Source organism: Gekko japonicus, unplaced genomic scaffold (assembly GCF_001447785.1).
Source record: "Gekko japonicus isolate JY-2015 unplaced genomic scaffold, Gekko_japonicus_V1.1 scaffold1930, whole genome shotgun sequence".
NCBI lineage: Eukaryota > Metazoa > Chordata > Lepidosauria > Squamata > Gekkonidae > Gekko > Gekko japonicus.
The window spans coordinates 64,716-88,332 of record NW_015174896.1 but is presented as its reverse complement, the minus strand read 5'-3'; the positions used below and the strand labels follow the sequence as shown (position 1 = coordinate 88,332).

General features: G+C 46.8%; 1 protein-coding gene across 2 annotated transcripts in view; it reads left to right on the top strand.

The window, feature by feature from the left end:
- Positions 1 to 763: 763 nt before the first annotated feature.
- LOC107121947 (protein farnesyltransferase subunit beta-like) overlaps positions 764 to 23,617 on the top strand; it is a 66,939-nt gene continuing 44,085 nt past the window's right edge. Inside the window, exons 1-2 of one of the 2 annotated variants that reach the window (XM_015424963.1) lie at positions 764 to 1,233; positions 21,604 to 21,668. In XM_015424963.1, the coding sequence (XP_015280449.1) occupies positions 1,108 to 1,233; positions 21,604 to 21,668 (191 nt within the window). In that variant the 5' untranslated portion in view covers positions 764 to 1,107. The remainder of the gene's footprint in view (positions 1,234 to 21,603; positions 21,669 to 23,617) is intronic. The other variant, XM_015424962.1, reaches the window with a different exon arrangement.

The window sequence follows — 23,617 nt, the reverse complement described above, 5'->3', positions numbered from 1 at the left end:
CATGCTCCGCAGCGGCCTCTGTCCAAGTCAGGCTCCGGCCTGCCGCGTCACTCCGCCTCCGCGCCTCGTTTGTCCGGCCTCCGTTCCTGCCTGTCGCCTCACCAGCTGCCATTCTTTCCTCCGCCGCCGCATCGTTCCTTCGTTCTCCGCTTGTCCGCCATCGCCGCTACACCGGAGGTGGGTGCCCCCCTGCTCTAGTAGCAGGTCCCCATTTTATCTACTCGCCCTTTAACCGGCTTTCGAACCGCTGGGTGGACGTGAGCTGGGACATAGGGCCAGGAGCTCACCCTGGCCGCGGTGGGGATTTGAACAGCCGAAGCTGCTTGCCCAGGTTTTAAAGCAGGCTTCCCTTACTGCCTGCGCCACCGCTCCACACTTTACTTGCTGTTGAACCTGACATAGGGAAAGCAGAGCAATGGCCAAAACATGCTGCAGTCCACCAGGAAATCCTTGGCTTTGTAATGAAACTTGCTCTTCATCTAAGGAAACTCCACTTGGTCTGCAGTCACTACTTTAGCACACCTGCTATGATGAGAGTCTTAAAAAGGTCCGTTTTCCCACCCCAGCAAACACATCACTTATCCTGGCTGGGAGGGGAATCACATTTTCTGCCTAGTCCGCCTGGACATTTCTGTTTCCCCTTATGGTTTGCTTAAGGTAACCCAGCAGAAGAAAACGCCCCAAGCCAGCAGAGCGACCCCACCCCCACCCCCCTTCACCTCGCAGCGCATGAGACAAACCGGGGGCTGGGGGTGGGGGGAGGATACAGCGCGCCATGAATCACGGCAAGCGGCCAAGTTCTGAGTCGGGAGAGCCCTCCGGACCAAAACGGGACGTGTTGCGTCAGCGGGAACGGAGGGGAATCCCCTCCCGGACGAGACACTCCCCGGCCTCGCAGCGGCTCACGAGCGCCCCCGCGCGGCAGCAGGGCGGTCCTGGCGGCCTCCTCCGCGTCAGAGAGGCCTCGGAGACGTTTGGCGCCCAGCCGCGCGCTCGGAGGCTTCCTGTCCCCGCCTTGTTGCCGTAGCCGGGCTTTACCCGCCGCCGCTCCTGCTGCTCCTTGGTCCTCGGTGTGTGCCGCGCGGATCGAGCGACGCTCCCGGAGTCATGGCGGCGGCGGCCTCCGTGTCCCCTCGCCCAGGCGCTGACCGACGGCGCCACTGGCGGAGCGCGGAAGCGGGCCGAGGGAGGCTGGAGGACGACGGCGTCCAGACCCTCACTTCGGTCGAGCAGGTGAGGCGAGGAGACGCCGCCCCTCCTCCTCCTCCTCGGCGCGGGGACTACAAATCCCGTCGTGCACAGCGCGAGCGGGTGGGTTTTCGCCAGGCTGGTCGGGGTCTCTCTGGACGGGGGGGGCGGGGGGGGGAGCCTCCCGCGTGGCCGCAAGCCGGGTCGTACGGGCACGTCGGTCTGTAGGAGGTGAGGAGGGCCGCCTCCTTCCCTTCCCTTCCTCCTCCCTGCAGCTTCCGAGGAACTTGATCCACCCTGTAGGACCAAGGCCACGTCTTTGTGTTTGCAAAAAAGAGTGGTGCAGTGGTTAAGTGTGTTTAAGTGCGCGGACTCTAATCTGGGAGAACCGGGTTTGATTCCCCACTCCTCCACTTGCACCTGCTGGTATGACCTTGGGTCAGTCACAAGCTCTGGCACAGCTGTCCTTGAAAAAGAGCAGTTTGTGTCAGAGTTCTCTCAGCCCCACCCACCTCCCAGGGTGTCTGTTGTGGGGAGGGGGAGGGAAAGGAGTTTGTAAGCCGCTCTGAGACTCCAAGTGAAGGGCAAGGGGGTATAAATCCAATCTCTTCTTCTTCTTCTTAACGACGGCTAAATACACCCGAAAGTTCACTGCTCCATCTGTGTCCTTTTCGTAAAATGTATGGTTTTAAATGTGTCTTCGACACCTTTATTTTATTTTAAACTGGACGTGGTGCTACGCAAAATGTTGTTTTTCTGACCTGTGTGTGTGTGAGAGAAGTGCTTTCAGGTTGCTTCCAACTTTAGGGTGACCCTATAAATGTAAAAGGTAAAGGTTCCCTTGCTCGAAAGCCAGTTGAATCCAACTCTAGGGTTGCCTCCCGGACTTCTGTCCACAGGGCATGGCTTCCTCGCCTCCCCGCTCCTGCAGCTGCCCGGAATGTCCCCTCAAAGTCGGGGGGGTCAGGGAACACCCCCCCCAGTAATGTCATGAAGAGGAAGTCAGACGTCTGCAGCAGGAAAAGGGAATCAGCAGAAATCACACGCCCCGTTTTGTGTGTGTGCATGTGAAGTGCCCTCCAGTCACTTCCAACTTATGGTGACCCTATGAATTAGTGACCTCCCAAATGACCTATTGTTAGCAGCCTCACTCAGGTCTTGCAAAGGGAGGGCCCCTGTGGCTTCCTTGATTGAGTCCATCCATCTCATGTTGGGTCTTCCTCTTTCCCTGCTGCCTTCCACTTTTCCTGGCATGATTGTCTTTTCCAGTGACTCGTTTTTCTCATAGTGTGACCAAAGTACAATAGTCCTCGTTTAGTCCTTTTAGCTTCTAGATGTTAAACTTGGGTCCTCATTTGCCAAGTATGTTCTCTTTTCCCTACCTGTAGTCATCATGTATTGGGGCCTTGGGGGGGGGGGGCAGATGCTGCGTGTGAGTGAGAGAGTGGGCATTGCTTCGCTTAGCTGCTTCGTGTAACTACTTTCTCAGGAGGCCTCCTAGTTGGGAAGAACGTGAATGATCTTGAACGCTTGTCTCTGTTAGCTAGCCTGTGAGAGATACTGTAGGTTTGCGTGTGTGTGTGTGTGTGTGAGGGAAGAAGTGCGCCCTTGATTTAGGCGGGCTGAGTGGATGGCTTGATTGGATGGATCACTGGGGGGGGGGCTGTTTGAATTAGGTATAATATCAGGACTGGCACCAAACTCATCAGTTCTCACCCAGACGAGCTCAGCTTGACACGTATTCATATCTGAGTAAACAAATCAATACAAGAGAGTGTTGTTGAGAGTGAGTCTGAGTCTGACACTAGGGAGAGTTCAGGCTTGATATGGTCTGGAGCCCACTTGTTTGTCTTTTTGGTGGTGTCTGATCTCCGTAAAACTCTCCTCCAACATCACATTCCAAATGAATCAGACTTCTTCACTGTCTAGCTTTCACACCCATACATGCTAATGGGGAATACTATGGTATGAATTATCTTGCTCTTGGTCAGCAGCAACACATCCTTACCTTTAAAAATCTTTTCTCGCTCCTTCATGGCTCTGCCCTTCCCAGTCCGAATCTTCTGATTTCTCGATTGCGATCTCCCTTTTGGTTGATGATGGAGCTGAGGGACAGAAGATCTATAACAATTTCAATTTCTTCCTATTCAACCTTAAAGCTGTGTAATTCCCAGTAGTCATTACTTTTGTCTTCTTGATTTATTTATTTATCGTATGGCAAAATTATGCTCAGAAAACATACAGTGATATAAAATGTGTAACCAAGTTGATACAAGTATACAGACAGGTTGAATGACACTAAATACTAATATCTACATTTTTCTGACACTAGGGAGAGTTCAGGCTTGATATGGTCTGGAGCCCACTTGTTTGTCTTTTTGGTGGTGTCTGATCTCCGTAAAACTCTCCTCCAACATCACATTCCAAATGAATCAGACTTCTTCACTGTCTAGCTTTCACACCCATACATGCTAATGGGGAATACTATGGTATGAATTATCTTGCTCTTGGTCAGCAGCAACACATCCTTACCTTTAAAAATCTTTTCTAGCTCCTTCATGGCTCTGCCCTTCCCAGTCCGAATCTTCTGATTTCTCGATTGCGATCTCCCTTTTGGTTGATGATGGAGCTGAGGGACAGAAGATCTATAACAATTTCAATTTCTTCCTATTCAACCTTAAAGCTGTGTAATTCCCAGTAGTCATTACTTTTGTCTTCTTGATTTATTTATTTATCGTATGGCAAAATTATGCTCAGAAAACATACAGTGATATAAAATGTGTAACCAAGTTGATACAAGTATACAGACAGGTTGAATGACACTAAATACTAATATCTACATTTTTGATCCACTCAATTGCAGCTGGGGAAAGTTCAAAGAACTCCATCACATCTCCTTGGAAAGCACGTTAACTCTCATTCCTGTGACAGATGAAAAATACTTTGGCGAGCTTCACCACAATAGCATTTGGGCCTTGGTATTTTGACCCATTTAAACAACAGGTCTGTACAACTGCCAAAACCTGTTCATATTCTCTTAGTCATCTTCCATACTTCACATGACACGTCAAATCCTGTGGAGGCCATTGGTGTTTATCAAGCCATGGATATTGGGTTGAACGGATTGCATCCATGTTCACGACTATTCATTCCTTAGATTGATATTTTGTAATTGCAGGATTTGTGCAGAACTTATTGCTGGGTGTCAGGACCTTAGTCTGGGTAAGCCCACGTTGGCCATGTCTTTGTGAATCAGCAGCTCCCTGTTTTCAGTGATCCCGTCTTTGAAGATGTGGAGGAGCGATATAGCACAGCAATAGTAACCAATAGGTCAGAATGGGTTTAATGCGTCCACTGATGGTTCTCATTGTTGTATTAAGTTGGACATCAAGTGTGTGGACAGGGGTCCGTTGAGCCACACTGAAGCGACGTATTCCGCAATACTATAACCAACCCCAAAGCTGAACATCTGGGTGTCATAGCAGATGTGCCCCAAGTTGTGCCACCTAATTTTTGGAGGAAGTTGTTTCGCATGGATATTTTTGCTGCTACATTGCTAAGATGGTGTTTATAGCTCAGGGTCCTGTCCAGGGTAACGGCAAGGTACTTAGGTGTACGATTATGTGTAAGTTGGGTGCCATTAAGGTAGACATTCAGTTCACGGTTGGCAAGATTGTTATTAAGATGAAAACAGGAGTATTCTGTTTTTCCTGGACTTGGAATGAGCTGCCATTTACGATATTAATCAGCCAAAGTTTGGAGGTCCCTAGTCAATATTTCCTTAGTCCTTTCAGTTGATTTGTGCCTCACTGCAATCACCATATCATTGGTATAAGCAAGCTTCCTGGATATTGTCTCAAGGACATCAAAGAGAACTGGAGCAAGGAGCAAGCCCTGGGGTAAACCGTTATTCAGTTTCTTCTGCTTGCTAATTGACCTGTAATTACTTGGGAAGTTCTATCACTCAGCATGTCATTTAAGAGTCAAAATAATGTTCTGCAGGGGAAAACATGTACGAACTTGTACAGCAGACCATCCCTCCGGACTGTGTCATAAGCAGCAGTCAGATTGATGAAAACTGCTGATGTTTTAAGAAACTTCTGATACCTTGCCTCAGTTGAAAGTTGTTAAACCGAGAACCTGATCTTCACAACTGTGATGGGACATGGTTGTTAATTCTACTCTATAGGGACATGTTCATTAATTCTGTTATTGATTCTGTTCAAGATTAAGCTTTCAAGGAGTTTACCACAGGCGCTCAAGAGGGAAATAGGTCAGTAACTTTCCGCCAGGTGTTTTGGTTTTCCAGGTTTCAGAATAGCAACTATCTTTGCTTTCTTGAATTCCCCTGGGAGTCTTCCTGTTCTCGTGATGTCAGTGAGTAACTTTGCAAGCCATTTCTTAGTGAGTGTGCTGCTGTTGATCAATAATTCATTATGGATACACTCAATTTGTTTATTAATGATTTGGAGTTGGGAGTAAGCAGTGAAGTGGCTAAATTTGCAGATGACATGAAGTTGTTCAGGGTGGTGACAACCAGGAAGGATTGTGAGGCACTCCAAAGGGATCTGTCAAGGATGGGCGAGTGGGCGTCAACGTGGCAAATGGAATTCAATGAGGTCAAGTGCAAAGTAATACATACTGGAGCAAAAAATCCTAACTATAAATGCACGTTGATGGGGTCTGAACTGGCAGAGACTGAACAAGAGAGAGATCTTGGAGTCGTAGTAGATAACTCAATGAAAATGTCAAGACAGTGTGTGACTGCAATAAAAAAGGCCAGCGCTATGCTGGGGATTTTTAGGAAAGGAACTGAAAACAAATCAGCCAGTATCATAATGCCCCTGTATAAATCCATGGTACATCCTCATTTGGAGTACTGTGTACAGTTCTGATCACCACACTTCAAAAAGGATATTATAGCATTGGAAAAAGTGCAGAAAAGGGCAACTAGAATGATAAAAGGGTTGGGACACTTTCCCTATGAAGAAAGGTTAAAGCGCTTGGGGCTCTTTAGCTTGGAGAAATGATGGCTGAGGGGTGACATGATCGAGGTTTATAAGATTATGCATGGGATGGAGCAGGTAGAGAAAGAAGGACTTTTCTCCCTTTCTCACAAGACAAGAACTCGTGGGCACTCCATGAAATTGCTGAGCAGTAAGGTTAGAATGGATAAAAGGAAGTCCTTCACCCAAAGAGTGATTAACACATGGAATTCACTGCCACAGGAGGTGGCGGCGGCTACAAGCATGGACAGCTTCAAGAGGGAACTGGATAAACATATGGAGCAGAGGTTCACCAGTGGCTATTAGCCACAAGGTATAGATAGGAACTCACAGGCTGGGGCAGGCAATGCTCTGTCTTCTTGGTGCTTGGGGGGGGGCAACAGTGGGAGGGCTTCTAGTGTCCTGGCCCCACTGCTGGACCTCCTGATGGCACCTGGTATTTTTGGCCACTGTGTGACAGAGTGTTGGACTGGATGGGCCATTGGCCTGATCCAACATTGGCTTCTTTTATGTTCTTATGTTACCACAAGTGGCCTGTCTCAATATTGGGGGAATTAGCTATGAGACAGCTAAAGCCAGAAGGGTACAAGGAGTTGCATGCCTTTGTATACCAAGGTCCAGTTCAGTAGGAAGACTTCAGATTTAAAGAGTTTTCAATATTTATTAGAAAAATATCTCTACATACAATCACTCTAGGCAATCAAAATATATTTGTAATACAGAACTAAGAAATAAAGAGGTGACGATAGAGACATTTAAGGAGCAGTTATAGGGGTTATGCCACCTGTCCAGATTGGCAGATGTCTGTGAAGAAGAGCATGCAAATGGCCAGCATTCCAAGCTCAGAAAGGAGACCCAAAGCAGAGGCTATGCGGGTATACTCAATAACAGGCGTCCTCAGAGTGCACATTGAGGTGGGGCTTGCTCTGTGATAGGAATTTGCGGGGTGGTCTCCTGAGCCGTGACTTGATGAGATTAATTGCCGTTGATGGTCTTGCTGAGGTAGGTTGAATGGGTTCCCAGGCTTGGACAAAAAGGGGGAAATGGGCCTCTGATAGTTGTCAGGAAGGATTATTAATGATTTAATCATCTTTGATTTTGGTATCCTGTGGGAGGAGACAGGAAGGCTAGATGGTGAGACAAATGATTTCTACATAGGCACAGGCATCACATACAAGGGACTTACGTGAGGGTTTGGAGACAGAGACGGTTCGCCAGATGTCCACTGAATGGCTTTGGAAATGCAGATACCTACCTGAAGGAACTCGTGGTCATTACTTACGCATACCTTTGCAGGGTGGAGGGGGGTTGGAGATTGCCCTGGAGTGCACCTTGTGCAACCTGAGATTGAAACCCCTTTGCAGAGCTTTGGCTAGCTCTGTGGCACAGGTCAAGAGTGTCCTCTTTGGCCTGGTTTTGTGGGTCTCTGGTTCAGGTCAGAAACGGGGTGCCCCGCGGTTGGGGCTACCCGGAGAGTAAGGCAGTGCCTTTGGGCTACAAAAGCCCAGTACCTTTCCACTCTTGATATTCTTCAGTCTTCTTGGTGTTCAGGTTTAATCCTGCTTTGGCACTTTCTGCTTTAGCCTTCATCAGTAGTCATTTCAGGTCTCCACTGTTTTCTGCCAGTAATGTAGTGTCATCTGCATATCTCAGATTGTTAATGTTCCTTCCACCAGTTTCACTCCACCTTCATCTAAATCTAACCCAGCTTTCCTTATAATGTGTTGTGCACATAGCTTGAAGAGATGGGGAGATAGGGACATCCTTGTCTAACATCTTTGCCTACTGGAAATTATTCTGTTCCCCATATTCTGTCCTAACAGTCGCCTCTTATCCTGTGAAACACATGCTAATTTTCTTCTGAAAGTCTCTTGCATTCTCCAGTAACCAATGTCAATTTGCAGTATGATCTCTAGTGCATCTTCCTTTTCTGAATTCACCTTGAAATCTGGCATTTCTCATTCTGCATATGGTAACAGTCTTTGTAGATGAAACTAGAAAATCCCTGGAAATATGCTAGAATGCTGGACGTTTTCTGGATTTTTCTAGCTACTGGTGAAGGGGTACAGACATGAAAATTATTTGAAGGAAAGTGGCGATTTTGTAGTATCTGAATGGGGCAAATTAGAATGGCCAAGTATTTATTCCTTAGTGTGCCTATATATGGTGGTGATATGTATCTTCCCGCCTTTACAAACATGTTGAAATCCTCTCTGCAGTCAGTTACCGGTCTGACTGACTAGCAGCACTGTTGTAACATTTAAGACATTTATTGTTTTAATTGTGGTTGAGAAATATTTGATCTCTGGACCTTTTTGCTTATTCCTGGAAGAGCAGCATTGTCTGGTACGTTAAGGCCACATGACTGTATGGGCGGCACTGAAATAGTTATCTCAGTCAGCACCCTGCACATGGTGGGTCTTGTAAAGGAAATGGCATTGCTATTCCTGGCTGTTCATAAGCAACTGAGTTGTGTACACCAAAAGGCGAAGGGGGGGGGGAAACAAGACTATAGAGAAAAAAAGGGCGAGTGGGGTAACAACAGGTATGGGGGTCCCAGGAGGGCAAAAAGGGGAAGGCAAGGAGTTGGGTGGTCCTCCGTCTTTGGCAAGCAAGGTGTTGATGTGTAAAGTTTTAAAAATAAAACTGTCTTCAAGTCATGCTATCACATCCTTCTTCCAGGGAACTCAGGGGAGCCTCCTTGGTTCTCCCTTCGCTATTTTATTCTCCCAGTGAGTCTGAGAGCCCAGTTAGGCTGGGAGTATGTGACTGGCCCACGGCCACCCAGAGAGTTTCATGGAAGTGTGGGGATTTGAACCGGGGCTGACACATGAACCCCTCTACTGTGCCACACTGGCTGTCATGAGTGTGGCCCAAAGGATACTGTACTAAATTGGGGTGCAGGGGGGTGGTAAGTAAAATAAACAGCTTCAGTTGTTTGAAAATGGAGCAACTGAGAGCAGAGTTGTTGCGATACACCCTTTCTGTCAAACACGTTTAAGAAATAATGTTTTCACACTGTCCAGCAAGTTAAACACTGACATGTCTGCTCTTTCACAGATGATAAGTCACAAATCTGTCATATTTTCTACTGTTGAAGTGGAAAATACCTTCACTATGAAGTCTTAACCAGCTAATTCTTCCAAGCCCCATACATATCATCTCCTGTCACTTCTCTACTTAAGGCCCATAGGATGACTATTCCAAGACTGCTATCCTACAAGTTCCAACATACGATCTGGAATGTTTGGGAGTTATTACGATCTAAGTAGATGATACGACCCAAAATTAGACACAACTGGTTTTTTTTAAATTAAATTTTTCTTGTAAATAATCAAACTCTTTAATCCAGGGATGTCAAACGTAAGGCCCACAGGCCGGGACCAGCCTGCCCAGGGCTTCAATCTGGCCTGCAGCTCTCCAGTCCCGGGGTAGTCTGTCTGGGCTCAGAAACCTTACAGGAAAATCCATTCTGCATTTTCTTTGCATCTTTTTTTGAGCTGCAGTGTATCAGTGGAGTAGAGTTTCACTTTTCCATTGTTTGTATGCCAGCTGAAATTGTCTGCTTGCAAAGAAACGGCCGATGATTTGAGCCGGCTTCTCTCTGCTGAGTGGACCTGAGAATGGGTGCCTGAGTGAGTAGTCTAACCTGGGAACACACAGCCAAAGGGGGACCTTACACTGGAGAGCCACTTGGCACTTGCAATGCCCAGCCATTTCATGTTCTCCTAGGCCTAGAACATTTTATATTTTCAGTTTTTATCTTTAGTTTCTGCTGTGATCCTTGTGCTTTTCTTGATGTTTTATTAAAAAAATTGCATTGCCAAAATCCCACTATCCCCCCCCCAACCTTTCCATTTTAGGTAGGCATCTTTTAAGGGTTGGGGGGGGGGAGGTTTGGGAGGTGTCAGTTATCAAAGACTGTTAAATAAAATATGGCAGGAGTGTTACTGTTTTAAACATGTTTGTATTTTAAGTTTAAAAACCCTTTAATTGTTTTTGTCGGTGTCCTCTATAAAGTCATTGTCGTTGCTATGACACACATGGCCCAGCCCAACGAAGTCCCACTTATGTCAGATCCGGCTAGGGCTGCCAAGCCGCGGCGGGGGATCCGCACGTCTTCACAGGATTCCTGCCGTGTGGGGGACAGCGATACGCATTGCACCGCCGTCGCCAGGATGTGACGCTACGTGTCGCTCTGGCAACGTTGCCAGAGCGACGCGTAGCGTCACATCCTGGCGACGGCGGTGCAACGTGTATCGCTGTCCCCTGCGGCAGGGATCCTGTGAAGACGTGCGGATCCCCCGCCGCGGCTTGGCAGCCCTAGATCCGGCCCTTGTAACAAATGAGTTTAACACCCCTGAGCTAGCTGAAATGCAGCTGTGTTTTCACTCATCTCCCCTTGTAGCTGAAGAATTCAGGATGGACTGAACACTGTGACAACTTTAGCCCGTGGTACATTAATGTGTAGTTAGTGAATATAAATGGATCCCTTTGAAGGAGAGTGGTTGACTTGCCGGTTCTGCGCCCACTTGCCTACTATACACATGCGAAATAAAGTCCCACTGATAACTTACCCCCCCAAAATGTTGATAGCATAAATAACTTCTCTACAGGAGATTAGATTAACAGCACTGCTTAATTAGAACTGGATCACGGATTGATTGGTTGCGTTCTGTTAACATCTTGGAGGTATGTAACTGAATGCAGTACCGGTAGCGATCGGAAATAGCTCCTGTGGGGCTTTCTTTTTGGCCTTGTTACATACAACTTTACAACATACATATTTTCCACATCAACTGTGGAAATTGCTTGATAGAGTTACAGAACTCGATTACATGACCAATTTCCTGTTAATGGAAATGCCTCCTCCTTTTAAAGCTCAGCTGGCTGAACAGTGTGAACAAATTATTGCTTGTAGTCCGGTATATCTCCCGTTGAGTGGGAAAAGTGCGCCACAATCTTGGTTTTGATTGTTCCATTTGCCAAACAGAGCAATCCTCTGACAGAAAAGATGCCCAATTAGAGTTGGTTTTACACACACACACACATACACACACACACACACACAGCTCCCACACTCTGCACTCTCCTTTGGGTCACAGAGAAGCCGGGAAAAGGTGGGGGGATCCAGCTCCTAAGGCTCTTGAGGGAATGGTGCCAAATACAAAGCACATGTGGCTGGCAAACCCTTCTATTAAAAAATCCCAAACATATTCAGCAAATAGTCAGAGGTTCGGTTGCTGCTGACTTCGCTACCTCCAGCTGTTACGGCCAAAGTGTCTGAAATTATACTCGTCAGCCACAGTTGACATGATTGCCGGTTGGATTTGAGCTGTTTTGCTGGAGGCCTGAGACATCTCTGAGGAATCACTACTCATTATCTCTTTCCAGAATCTGACCTTTAATGGCGAAGAGAGCACTTGTCAAATCGACGACAGTGAGGAAAGTACAGAGAGGAGGACAAATTGGTGGGAATGTATCAATTGTACCTTTGTTCCTTCAATTAAGCTGAGCTGCAGAATGAGCATGTGAATGTAAACCTGGCTCTCCATCTTCCTCCTAGGAGCCATGGAAGAGCTGTGTTGCTGTGTTGCATGAGCTGGAGGCTTTCCCGTTCTGCTTTTTTTTTTTTTTTGGTAGAAAATTTATCACTTGGCGCCCCCTCCAGCCAATGTCGCCAAGTGGAAAGCGCCAATCTAATGGCCGTTGCCTTTGTTCCACACTGCCCAGTTCTGTTCCGTCGTATTAAACTTTTTTGACACATATGCCAGGGGGTGAAGCCGCCCATCCGCTTCCTCCTGGAGTATTGCCCCCCCCCGTCCACGTCGGAAGCATCAGCTTGTACCATAAAATTTTTATTTTCGTCTGGATGGGCAAGCACTGGCTCTGATGTGAACAGCGCTTTGAGGTTATCGAACACCTCCTGGCATTCCACTGTCCAGTCCAAGCACGCCCCAGGTTTTGTGCTGTCCTACCCCTTCCCTTTAGTTTTTAATAAGTCTGTCGGGCAGGCTCACCTGGGCAAAATTGGAGATGAAGGCTCTATAAAAATTTGCAAACCCTAAAAACATTTGGAGTTGGTGCCAGGTTCTAGGGGCTTCCCACTCCAACACAGCAGCTACTTTATGTGGGTCCATCTCCAACCCTCTAGGAGAAATACGGTAGCCCAGGAAGTCGATTTCTGTCTGATGAAACTCACATTTTGACAGCTTAGCAAACAGCTTGTGATCATACAGTGTTTGTAGGACTTCCCTCACCAGTTTCACATGTGATTTTTTAATCTTGAGAATACAGTAAAATATCATCTAAATAAATGAGTGCCCCTTTGAACAAGTGCTTGTGGAAAACTTCATTGATCAGGTTCATGAACACTCCGGGGGCCCCTTGGAGCCCAAATGGCATGACCAGGTACTCGAACTGTCCCAATGGAGTGTTAAACGCAGTTTTTGGCTGATCCCCCTCCCTGATGTGCACTCGGAAGTAAGCATCCCGAAGATCCAGTTTGGTAACGATCTTTCCCTTGGCTGCCTCCGCCAAGAGATCTTTGATAAGGGGGAGGGGGTAAGTGTTAGGGGCCAACACAGCATTCAAACCTCGGTAGTCCATGCATAGCTGGAGCCCTCCGTCTTTCTTCTTCCGGAAGAGCACCGGGGCAGCAAACGGGGAGGAGGCGGGGTGGATGAAGCCCCGTACCAGATTTTTGTCTATAAATTTTCACAGCTTCTCTCTTTCGGCTGGTCTCATAGAATATAACTTCCCTTTAGGCAACTTGTGCCCCGGGAAGATCTCAATAGTACAATCTGTATTACGGTGGGGAGGCAGCTCGCCTGCCTTTTCTTCCTCAAACACTCTGGCCAAATCTCTATATTCCTTCGGGATGGAGTTTAACTCGTCTTGTGCCAGACAGACCCAAACCAAGAGTCTGTGGGGAGCTTCTCCCCACTCAGATGACCAAGTGTGGTTCTGGCACCCCTCAGCCACAAAATTCACAGTCCCTTCGCTCCACAAGATGTGTGAGTCATGGCTGTGCAATCATGGACTGCCTAGAACCATAGAGAATTGGGCCATTGGGTTTATCACAAAGGCCTGGTGTTCCCAATGGGACCCCGTTCTCATCTGAATAGGTATTGTTTGGTACCTTCATAGCTGAGCCATCCATTTGAATAAAAGTCAGGGGCTCAGCTAGCTTTTGCACTGGGACACCCAACCCTGTTACTATTGAAGGCCTGTTCATGTCTCTTGTGCACCTAGAGTCTACCAGGGCCCTCACCTGCACCTATGTCCCCATTTCGGGGTTAAGAACCATTACAGTCACGAAAAACAGAGGGTCGTGGCTCACCATTTGTGGCACTGATTGCTGTCGGACCTGCTGCTCTGCACATTTTACAACAGGTCCTGGTCTTTTCCCGCCAGCTTAGGGCTTTCTTCCCCACTGGAGGAGGCACCTCGTCTTGTGGTGCCCAGCTGCAGAGAAGAAGAAAAGATTGGATTTGTACCCCGCCCTTCACTACCCAAAGGGCTGTCAGAGCGGCTTACAAACTCCTTTCCTTTCCCCTCCCCTCCCCACAAGCTTCTCGGGCGTACTGTCGAATGTGGCATCCAGCAACTCTTTCGGCCGGTCTAAGGCTGGGGCCGATGGAGCAGGGACTGGCCCTGGTGGTGCCTCAGGTCCTCCAGGAACCGGTACCAATGCTGGTGGCACCTGCGCTGGTGGGGCTTGCCCAGGGGGTGCCTATTGGGCCGGAGGGGCTTGAGCCGACACCGCCGGTTGCTGCAGCCGCATCTCACGCTGTACCATCTTGGCGATGAGGCGCGGGATATCCAGCATCATCTCCTGCATCTCCTGCCGCAACTCCTCTTGTTGGGCTAGCATCTGACATCGCAGCCCCTTGAACTGGTCTCCCTGTAGGGCAGGTAGTCGTAACGGCTCCTGTTCCCTGGCCAGAGGGTAGTCACCCACAACTCATGTGTGTATGGGTACTCTATACTCCGCGCCTCCACTCGCTCCTGTGATGGTGACGGGGATCTTAGCCATCGTAGCCGGGATTTCCTCCGCCGAGGACCTTGGCACTTCCAGACCGTCCCCGTCACTCATTGTGAGGTACGAGGGTCGCAGCCTAAAGGAGTTCTGACACTCTGTCAGAGTTTTGCCAAAAACAGTCCCAACAACGTTCCATAACTAGGGTCAGGTTTATTGAGCAGTATAAGCAAGTCAGTCTGGTTACACGTTTAGTGTCAGAACTGGGGTCCCAGGCAGGAAAGACACAGTTACACAGAATTCGAACTGAACCCCCTGATGCAGGTAAGACAATAAGCAAAGCAAGAAATTGCGCCTAAAACTAACGAGCCGAGGTTCCCAGCAAAGTCTGCAGAAAGAAGTGCCAAGGTCATTGGTCTGAGTTACAAGATAAGACGGTGAGTGGGAATCAAAAGACAAAATGCCAGAGGCATGAAGAAGAGTCTCATCTGCCCCCCCCACCTGCTATGGCAGCATAGCTGACACCTGTTCCTTATTTCTACCTGTGTTTTTTCCATTGCAGAGATGGTTCTCTGCTGTAGAGTGTGTTCCTTTTTCGCTTGGTGCTTTTGGGCCGCTTGAGTGTCAGCTATGCTGCCATATTGTTTATGGGCCTAGAGTTCGCCTGCCTGACCTGTGTTCAAGTTGGTGCCACATTCCTTCCCTCTCGCTTCTCCCCTTGTTATCTCTGACCTTGTACTCCTGCCTGTGTAGTGTCTCCACTGTAATTAACCGTGAGACTAGTTTCGTTTCTCAGCCTAGAATCGGTTTCTCTTTCCCGCCTGCGGGAAAAAGGGTGATTGGCCCACAGGTATGTGTGTGGGGGACCTCTTGAATCTGCTATATCATTGTATGCTTGTTCCTTACTCATTCCTAACAGTGATCATGTTACTGCAACCATAGTACTGACAATAATGCAAAACCTTTCTTGGAAGTGTGTGCTCCGTTGTTTGGTTGTGGGTCCTGACATTGAGATACATTGATCTTGCTAGAGTGGAAGTACAGACTGTCAGAGGAGCACACATTCTGTAGGGCCACTTCATCAGTGGATGAAGAGGAGTGGAAAGAAGGGATAAGATCCAAGCTATTGTGATGCATTATGCTACCTGTCACTGTATGGTTTTTTGATGCACCTTAAAGACTTCCAAATACACAGGATAAAACTCTTAATTCTGGCCTACATTAAAGGGAAGGGAAAATCATACTATAACTACAGTATCAATCAAGATTTACATGAGCGTATTTTAGAACTTGATGCAATAATAAGAAAAACGAGTGGTGGTTCAGGTTCTTTCTGGAGGGCAGGTTTTAGAAAGGGAGGCCAGGAGACCTCTGCTTGGCTGTGTGACAAGTGGGTCCTGCAAGGTGGTCCCCTCTTGTTTCCCATCTTGTTTAATATTCACATAAACCCACCGGAAAGGGACTGTCTGGGGATCTGCAGTGAGTTGTGATCCATACATGAATGACACTCAGCTCTGAGCCTCCTTTCCATGAAGACTGAGGGGAGCTGTTGATGAGGTTAACTGGTGTCTGGATGCTGGAAGGTACTGGAGGAGGGCAAACAAGCTGAGACCATATCAATAACTTTGGTTCACTCAAAATGGAGTCTGCTTTAAAAGTGTGGTTCAATCTGGCTGCGGCCTGCTCTTGTTAAAAATGTTGTCTTTAAGTCTCCTTAGTTCACACAGAAGTGCTGGAGAAGAGTGTCCATCTCTGCACACCTGCAAGATAAGATGTTTTTCTGTGGCCTCGGCTCGTTAACATTCCAAAGCAATTAAGTCCTGTGGGAAGGGACTGGTGCTGTGAAACTGCAGATCACATCACCTGCTCTTCTGTCATAACCAGAGACCAATCAGAAGAAGGAGAAGAGATTGGATTTATACCCCGCCCTTCACTACCCAAAGGGCTCTCAGAGCGGCTTACAAACGCCTTTCCCTTCCTTTCCCCTCCCTTCCCCACAACAGACACCCTGTGAGGTGGGTGGGGCTGCGGGAGCTCTGACAGAAACGGCTCTTTTTCAAGGACAGCTGTGCCAGAGCTTGTGACTGACCCAAGGTCACATCAGCAGGTGCAAGTGGAGGAGTGGGGAATCAAACCCGGTTCTCCCAGATTAGAGTCCGCCTGCACTTCACCACGACACCAAACTGGCTCTCCCTTTCCTTGATTGCCCTCCTTGTATCTGAAAGATATTGCTTGAACCCTGATTGGTGCCCAGGCCTAGCAACCAGTCTGAGGTTACCTTAACTCCTATTCTGGGGGCATGATAGTGTTGCATGTGAAGCCGACATGTAACTCTGCCTTGTTCACCTTTCGGCCATCTTGGAAGCTCTGATTGTTGGAGCCAACCAGCCTGGATTTGGGGACTCTGGAGACAGAGTACACTTGGACCCAAAACTGAATGGGTAACATCTTGACTTTGAGAACCAAGGTTCTATAAGTGTCTAGCTAGTGTGTTAATCTTTAGCTTTCTTGTTTTATTCCCCACAATATTATTTTAAGTAATTCTGCACTTTTTATTAATTATTCTCTGCACTTAAATATTTTATTCACCAATTCTGGTTTCTGTCTCCACTGCTGCAATGAGATATCTGATGCCTAAGACTGTCGGTTAGTACTTCTAGAATAACCTGTGGGTCTCCTGCTGTGAACCTACCTTGCAGGGAGGATTCCCTAGTTGAGCCTGGTAAGGTCTAGAGTCTGTCCTTTGGCTCTGGGCTGGAGGGACGTAAAAGGACTGGTGATAGCACTACCTGGTTAAAGGTACTACAGGTGCCTTTGACCCCTTTGTAATTGGAGCTAGTCTACCTCTTGGCAAAGAGAACTCCTAGCCCAGTTTGGGCAAGCAGAGGGGCTCTCTTTGACAGACCAAACAGGGGTGCTGTGGTTCAGGGATAAAGCTAAGCCAGGAACAGGTGTTCAACTTGTGCTGGATGGATTTTTACTCTCCCTGAAGGCATAGACTCACATGCTTCTGGATGCCTCACTGACATTGGAGTCTAGGTGATGGAAGAAATCAGGAATGCTTTTCCAGCTTACCCTGGTTTGCTAGCTGTGGCCTTATCGAGGCAAGGTGGACTTGGCCATAGTCTCACATGCATTAGTGATATGCAGGTTGGAGTACTGTCACACATGTAATGTGGGGCTCTATTTGAAGATGATTAAGAAGCTTCTAGCCAAATTGCCTTACTTCTTTAATAGAATGGGGAATTTGAATATTAAATGGCAATGGCTCTAATTAAGGGAACAATAACTTATGCTCAGGTGGTTAAGACGCTGAACTGCAGGCTGTGGAAGGTCAGTAGTTCAGCAGTTCGAGACCCGGGTGCCGCATGATGGAGTGAGCTCCCGTCTCTAGTTCCAGCTCCTGCCAACCTAGCAGTTTGAAAGCAAGAAATTGCAAGTAGATAAATAGGTACCACTTCGGTGGGGAGGTAACAGTGTTCTGTGCACCTTGGTGTTTAGTGATGCCGGCCACATGGCCACAGAAACGTCTTTGGACAGCGCTGGCTCTTCGGCTTTGAAACGGAGATGAGCACCGCAACCCTAGAGTCAGATTCGACTGGCTTTCAAGCAAGGGAAACCTTTACCTTTTTTAACTTATGTATACTGGAGTCCAACTTATCCAGATCCCCAGAAATAGAAACAGAGGCTAGATCTTAAAATATAGTGATTTCTTTACTAATAATTCTCGCACACATACAATAAAAATAAAACAATCACACACTCAAGCGACACAGAGCTAAGATATTAGATAGAAAGATACAGTGACAGTTAGCAGAAAGGTATTGTTGATGGGGACGATACTTTACCTGTCCAACGTGACGAGGTGATCCTGCAGCGAAAATAGGGAAAATACCAGGGAAGGGGTCGTGTGTTGACTGGCAATGCATGTGGGAGACTCCAAGCAGTGCTAAGAATGGAGCCAACAAGGTAGGGTGGGGTCAGGTAGGTAAGAAGTGTGAGAGAGAGAAGAGCATTGGGGAGAGGCTGTCTTTATATACCCAAAATGACTGAGAGCGGGATGCTTTACCATTCACATAGAAAAATCTAGTTACTAATGGTTAGGAGATGACCGGGAGAATAGGATTAATGGCTGGGCAATTACAGTTATATTCAGCTAATGGTGACACCTTTAGAAATACAAAAGAAAGAAGAGAGTAGTAATGTCCCAGGTCCATGGACGGTCGTTAGTTGTAATGGCCCAACAGTCGGCAGCTGCGTTATCAGAATGGGCGGCAGGTGGATGTGACAGCTGTTTAACCCTCTCATGGCGTAAGTTTTACAATGAAGAGTACGTGCAGCTTCTGGTGCAGGTGAGGGGGGGGCGGGGGAAGGTACCTGCGTGATGGAAAAGTTATCTGCCTATGGCATCTTTGCAGAAATGCTCAGGCTTCCTTCACAGAGCATGGCTCCTTCATAATGAACTGCTGCTGTTTCTGTGGACTTCTGGTGTCAGGGAGGTTGGTTTGCCTCCTGCAGAGATGCAGGGGTGAAAGGCATCGGGTATTCCATGGGTCTATCGTCTGGCTTGGCACACTGCTTCAGAGCGAGGCTTCCCTCAGCTGGGCACGTGCCTACAGTCCAGGAGGTTGGCACCAGCTTCTGGCTACTGCACAGTCCAATACCCTGGCACACTTATTGTACAGTCCAGCTTACAGTTATAGTCCATAGCCTTATAGATGCTGCGTAAGGCTCTTGCAGGGCAACAAAGTGGTATGGTACATAGCTGCCAGGATGCTGCCAAGCGTTGGCTGCAGTAAGCATATTACTCCCACTTTGTGCCAGTTATGTTGGCTACTACTGTGAATTAGCAGTGATAAATTTTAGAACCCTAAAATAGTGGAATAGTGAACTAGGGACAGTATATATTTAGACGCGTTAGGGCATTTGATTTCTTTTCACCCACTTACTGTTGTATTTCTGCACCTTGTTTGTTTGACCTCTTATACAATAAACTATTTTCATTGTTCACTCTGCCTGGTCCTCACGCCTCTTATTTGGCCAAAAGGGAGGTCAGAAGGTCTTGGGAGGGTGCTCTGGGCCTTCTCAAGGGAGCCTGGAACCAGAGTGGTGGCAGCGTCAGGTGACACCCCACCTGAGCCATGACAGCTCTGAAGTCAATTATGAAAGCCTTATTGCAGGACACTCCCCCATTTCCCCATCAGAAAAATCATGTTAGTGGAAACCAACACAACAGCTTTCTTGGCATCTGCTCCTGCTCTATAGAACTCATTCCCCTTTGCACTGTGGACAGTTCCTGCTTTAGTTGTCTTCCAGCCCCAGGCAAGTACTTTTTTTTCACTCTTGTTGTTGCTCAGTCGCACAGTCGAGTCCGACTCTTTGCGACCCCATGGACCAGATCACACCAGGCCCTCCTGTCTTCCGCTGTCCTCTGAAGCTTGCTCAATTTCATGTTCGTTGCATCGATGACACTGTCTAACCACCTCATCCTTTACCGTCCCCGTCTTCAGACTTTCCCAGCATCAGGGTCTTCTCCAGTGAGTGCTCCCTTCTCATTTGGTGGCCAAAGTATTTGAGCTTCAACTTCAGGATCTGGCCTTCCAGGGAACAGTCAGGGTTGATTTATTTTAGGATTGACTGATTTGATCTTCTTGCAGTCCAAGGGACTCTCAAGAGTCTTCTCCAGCACCATAGTTCAAAAGAATCTATTCTTCGGCGCTCGGCTTTCCTTATAGTCCAAATCTCGCAGCCATACATGACTACTTGGAATACCATTGCTTTGACCATGCGGACTTTTGTTGGCAGGGTAATGTCTCTACTTTTTATCATGCTGTTTAGGTTCGCCATCGCTTTCCTCCCAAGGAGCAGGCATCTTTTAATTTCATGGCTGCTGTCACAGTCTGGGGTGATCTGGGATCCCAGGAACGTGAAGTCTGTCAGTACTTTCACGACTTCCCCTTCTATTTGCCAAGGACTGATGGGGCCGGATGCCATGATCTTAGTTTTTTTGATGTTGAGCTTCAATCCCACTTTTGCGCTCTCCTCTTTTACCCTGAGCACGAGGCTCTTTAGGTCCTCCACTTTCTGCCATTAGAGTGGTATCGTCTGCATATCTGAGGTTGTTGATCTTTTCCCCAGCAATCTTAACTCCAATTTGTGATTCATCCAGGCCAGCATTTCGCATGATGTACTCTGCATATAAATTGAATAAGCAAGGTGACAAGATACATCCTTGTCGTACTCCTTTTCTTATGCTGAACCAATCAGTTGTTCTAGAAGGCCCTTTTAGTTAAACTTTGTCCCTGGTATTTTTATATGCTCAAGGAAAAGGCAGGCTGTGCTGGCACCCGTTCACTTCCCTCCCTCAGAGGCAGGATTTTCCTTCCATTTTTCTTTCCCTTTTGTGACTGAGCTGCCCTCGTTGTCTGTTTTCTTATTTCCTGAAGAATTCTGCCTGTCCCATCCTGTCACAGTATAATATTTTGGCTGTCTCTTCAGGCCGGGAACCTGAGGGAAGGAATGGGAGCCCCCATTTATGTACATGACTTAAATAGCACTTGAGAAGTTTTTATATTACAAATTACCAAAATATTTTATTCAACATAGAGAGGAAAGGTCAGATGAAATCTGGGGTAAAATGTCTGTGGTAACTCAATATAGATAATATAGATAATTCTGAGGTAAAATCAGTACATACACAGACTTTAGTTCTTATGTTTCAGTCTAATGAGAGTTTCTTAGGCTGTTCTGTTTCAGTGCATGTGCTGACTTCTGCGGTGTCCATTCAGAGGGTGCTGGAACCTTCCTCATGCCCACACGGCAGAAGCCATTCTCTGTGGGGTCAGCATGTGCTGATGGGGTGGGGTGGGGGGTCTGAAGATCTATGCCTTTCCTTAGGGATTCTTTTTGTGTTCTTCAGCTGCAGGAATTGAATCAGGAGTATGGTCGGCTGCCATATAACTCTGTCCTGAGGAGATGTTCTGTACTGAAGTAGCTGCGATTTGGTTGTCTGTTATGATCCATTACTTTTTCAAGATTCTTTGTTGAATTTTAAAAACAACAGGAGCAGCTCTCTTGCACTAATATCCATTTATAATAAGAATAATCTTCTGTACCACTTCATATTCATTCTACCATTCCTCCAGGGAGCTCAAGGCAGTGTACACTGTTCTCCCCCTCCACTTTACCTTCATAACAACCGTTTGAGGTAGGTTAGGCAGAGAGAAAATGGCTGACCCAAGATCACCCTGTAGGTTTCACAACTTGGTGACTTGAACAGAGATCTTCACAGCCCTAAGTAGTTTTGTTGTTGGCATGCTATGTAATACTTCTCAGTTGTATTTTAATGGTGATTGTTCATTAGAATTATTAAAATATTAATGCATGGTATTCTTTTTCTTTCATCCACTTGTAATGTATTCACTACAGACAAAGGTAGAGAGCATAGTCCAAGATGTCTTCAACGCTTACAAGACAAACCATCATGATTCACAGTAAGTATCCAACCCCCCTCCCTGGTATTAAAATAACCAACTGCCATGAGAGAGATATTTTTGTTTGAGCACTGAGATGCATATTTCATTAGTTTGACTTCTAGAGATCTGATGAACTGTATAGTGTCTTTTTCAGTCTTGCCTATTTTGCCATTACTTCATATGGTTGCTTATGGTATGCCAAACTGTTTTGCTCTTCTGTGTGAGGCAAGACTTTAGGTGAATGAGGCTGCGATCACACACACTAAATAATCTATTTTCAATCCACTTTCAATGCACTTTCCTGCTGGATTTTGCCAGTTCACCCTGTATAACCCAGTTGGAAAGTGCATTGAAAGTGGATTATTTAGTGTGTGTGATTGCAGCCATAGTTTACGGCTGCGTTCAGACTTTGCAAAGAAAAACAACAACAACAACATATGAACTCTGTGGTTGCCATGCTTGTGTTCTCTTCTTGCTCCTCCCCCTTTCTCTTGCTCAGACCTCAGTTTTGAAGAATTGTGGTTTGGGGAGTTTCCAGTCATGCCCCAGTATGGGTACCTTTCCAAAATGGAATTTCTCCTCTGCCCTGTTGACAATCCTGTTTTGTGTGTGTGTGTGTGTAACACTAATTTCCCATTTGCCCAGGAGCTGGCATTCAAAGATCAGAGAAGCCTGGGAAGCTCGAATGAAGTTTTTTCCCTTTCACTTTGTGTGCGAGGAGAGGAGCAGGAGGAGCAGGCGATATGACAACAAGCTCTGTTCATGAACCTTACAAACACATTTCTGTCTGTCATGACAGTCTTTATGTGGCCTTTTGTCCCCTTCATGTCTGCCAGCTTCCATAAGCTCCTTGCACGAGGCTGACTTTTTGTCTTTTACTTCTGCCAGCATCATTTTGACTGTGCCTTTATGAAGAGCTGTACCTTTCCAGGAACTTTGCATGGGAATTGGGTTTATTGATTGTGTTTTTTTAGTTCTGCTTACTGGCTGTTTGCCCCAAATCTTTCTTGTTCTCCTCTACTATGTCAATATAGTAGGGATAATCTCCCCTCGTATTTTTTTTCTACTTTACAAAGTCTTCCAAAAGCTGTGTATTTTACTTGCCCTACCTCTGCTCCCATAACCTAAAACATATTTTTGACGAACATGAGTGCTTTCCAAAAGAGCTTTTTAAGTACCACAGTGTCAGCTATGCTGCCATTGCAGGTGGTGGTGGTGGTGGTGGGGGCAGCTGATGAAGTGCTTCTTGTTATGCATGAATTTTAACTTTCACTTCTCCTCGCTGAGTCTTGTCTCATAGCCTGAGCGTCTGACCTTGGTACCTCTCTCCTGATGCTTCACTTGGAATATGAACCTGTTACTTTAGGTGCACTCTAGCTAATTCCCTGATTGGTTCGACCTCGTCAGGGGACCCCACTTTGACTCTCATATAGCTATTTCCCTCCCTCCTTTAGGGTTAGTTCTGACACTGAGTGTATGCACAGATGACTTCCCTTTACTGTACTCAATAAACTGGAACCTTTTGGAAGGAACGTTGTTGAGAACTGATTGCTGTGGGACTCTGACACACAGTTATCCAGTTGTCTACATTGTTCTGATTGACTGACTATATCTTTGATAGCTAAGAGAAGAATGTGACATCTTGTTAGCCAAATTGCCTTATTTTTATTAATAAACTTGAGGAATTATGAATCTTAAATGGCAATAGGCATAAAATATGGGACCATAACTGGTGTTTACAGGAGTTAGAGTTCCCAGGACCTAGAAATAGACGCTGAGGCTAGATTGCTAAAGTAATGATTTCTTTACTAAAGGTTTTTCAACCATACAAACAAAAATCAAACATTCACACAAAGGGCTAAGAATACAGATTAGAAAGTATAGAGATGTTTGCATGCGCAGGAAATATCATTGGTTGGGTGATACTTTACCTGTCTGGCAAGACACTTGGACCATGCAGTGAAAAA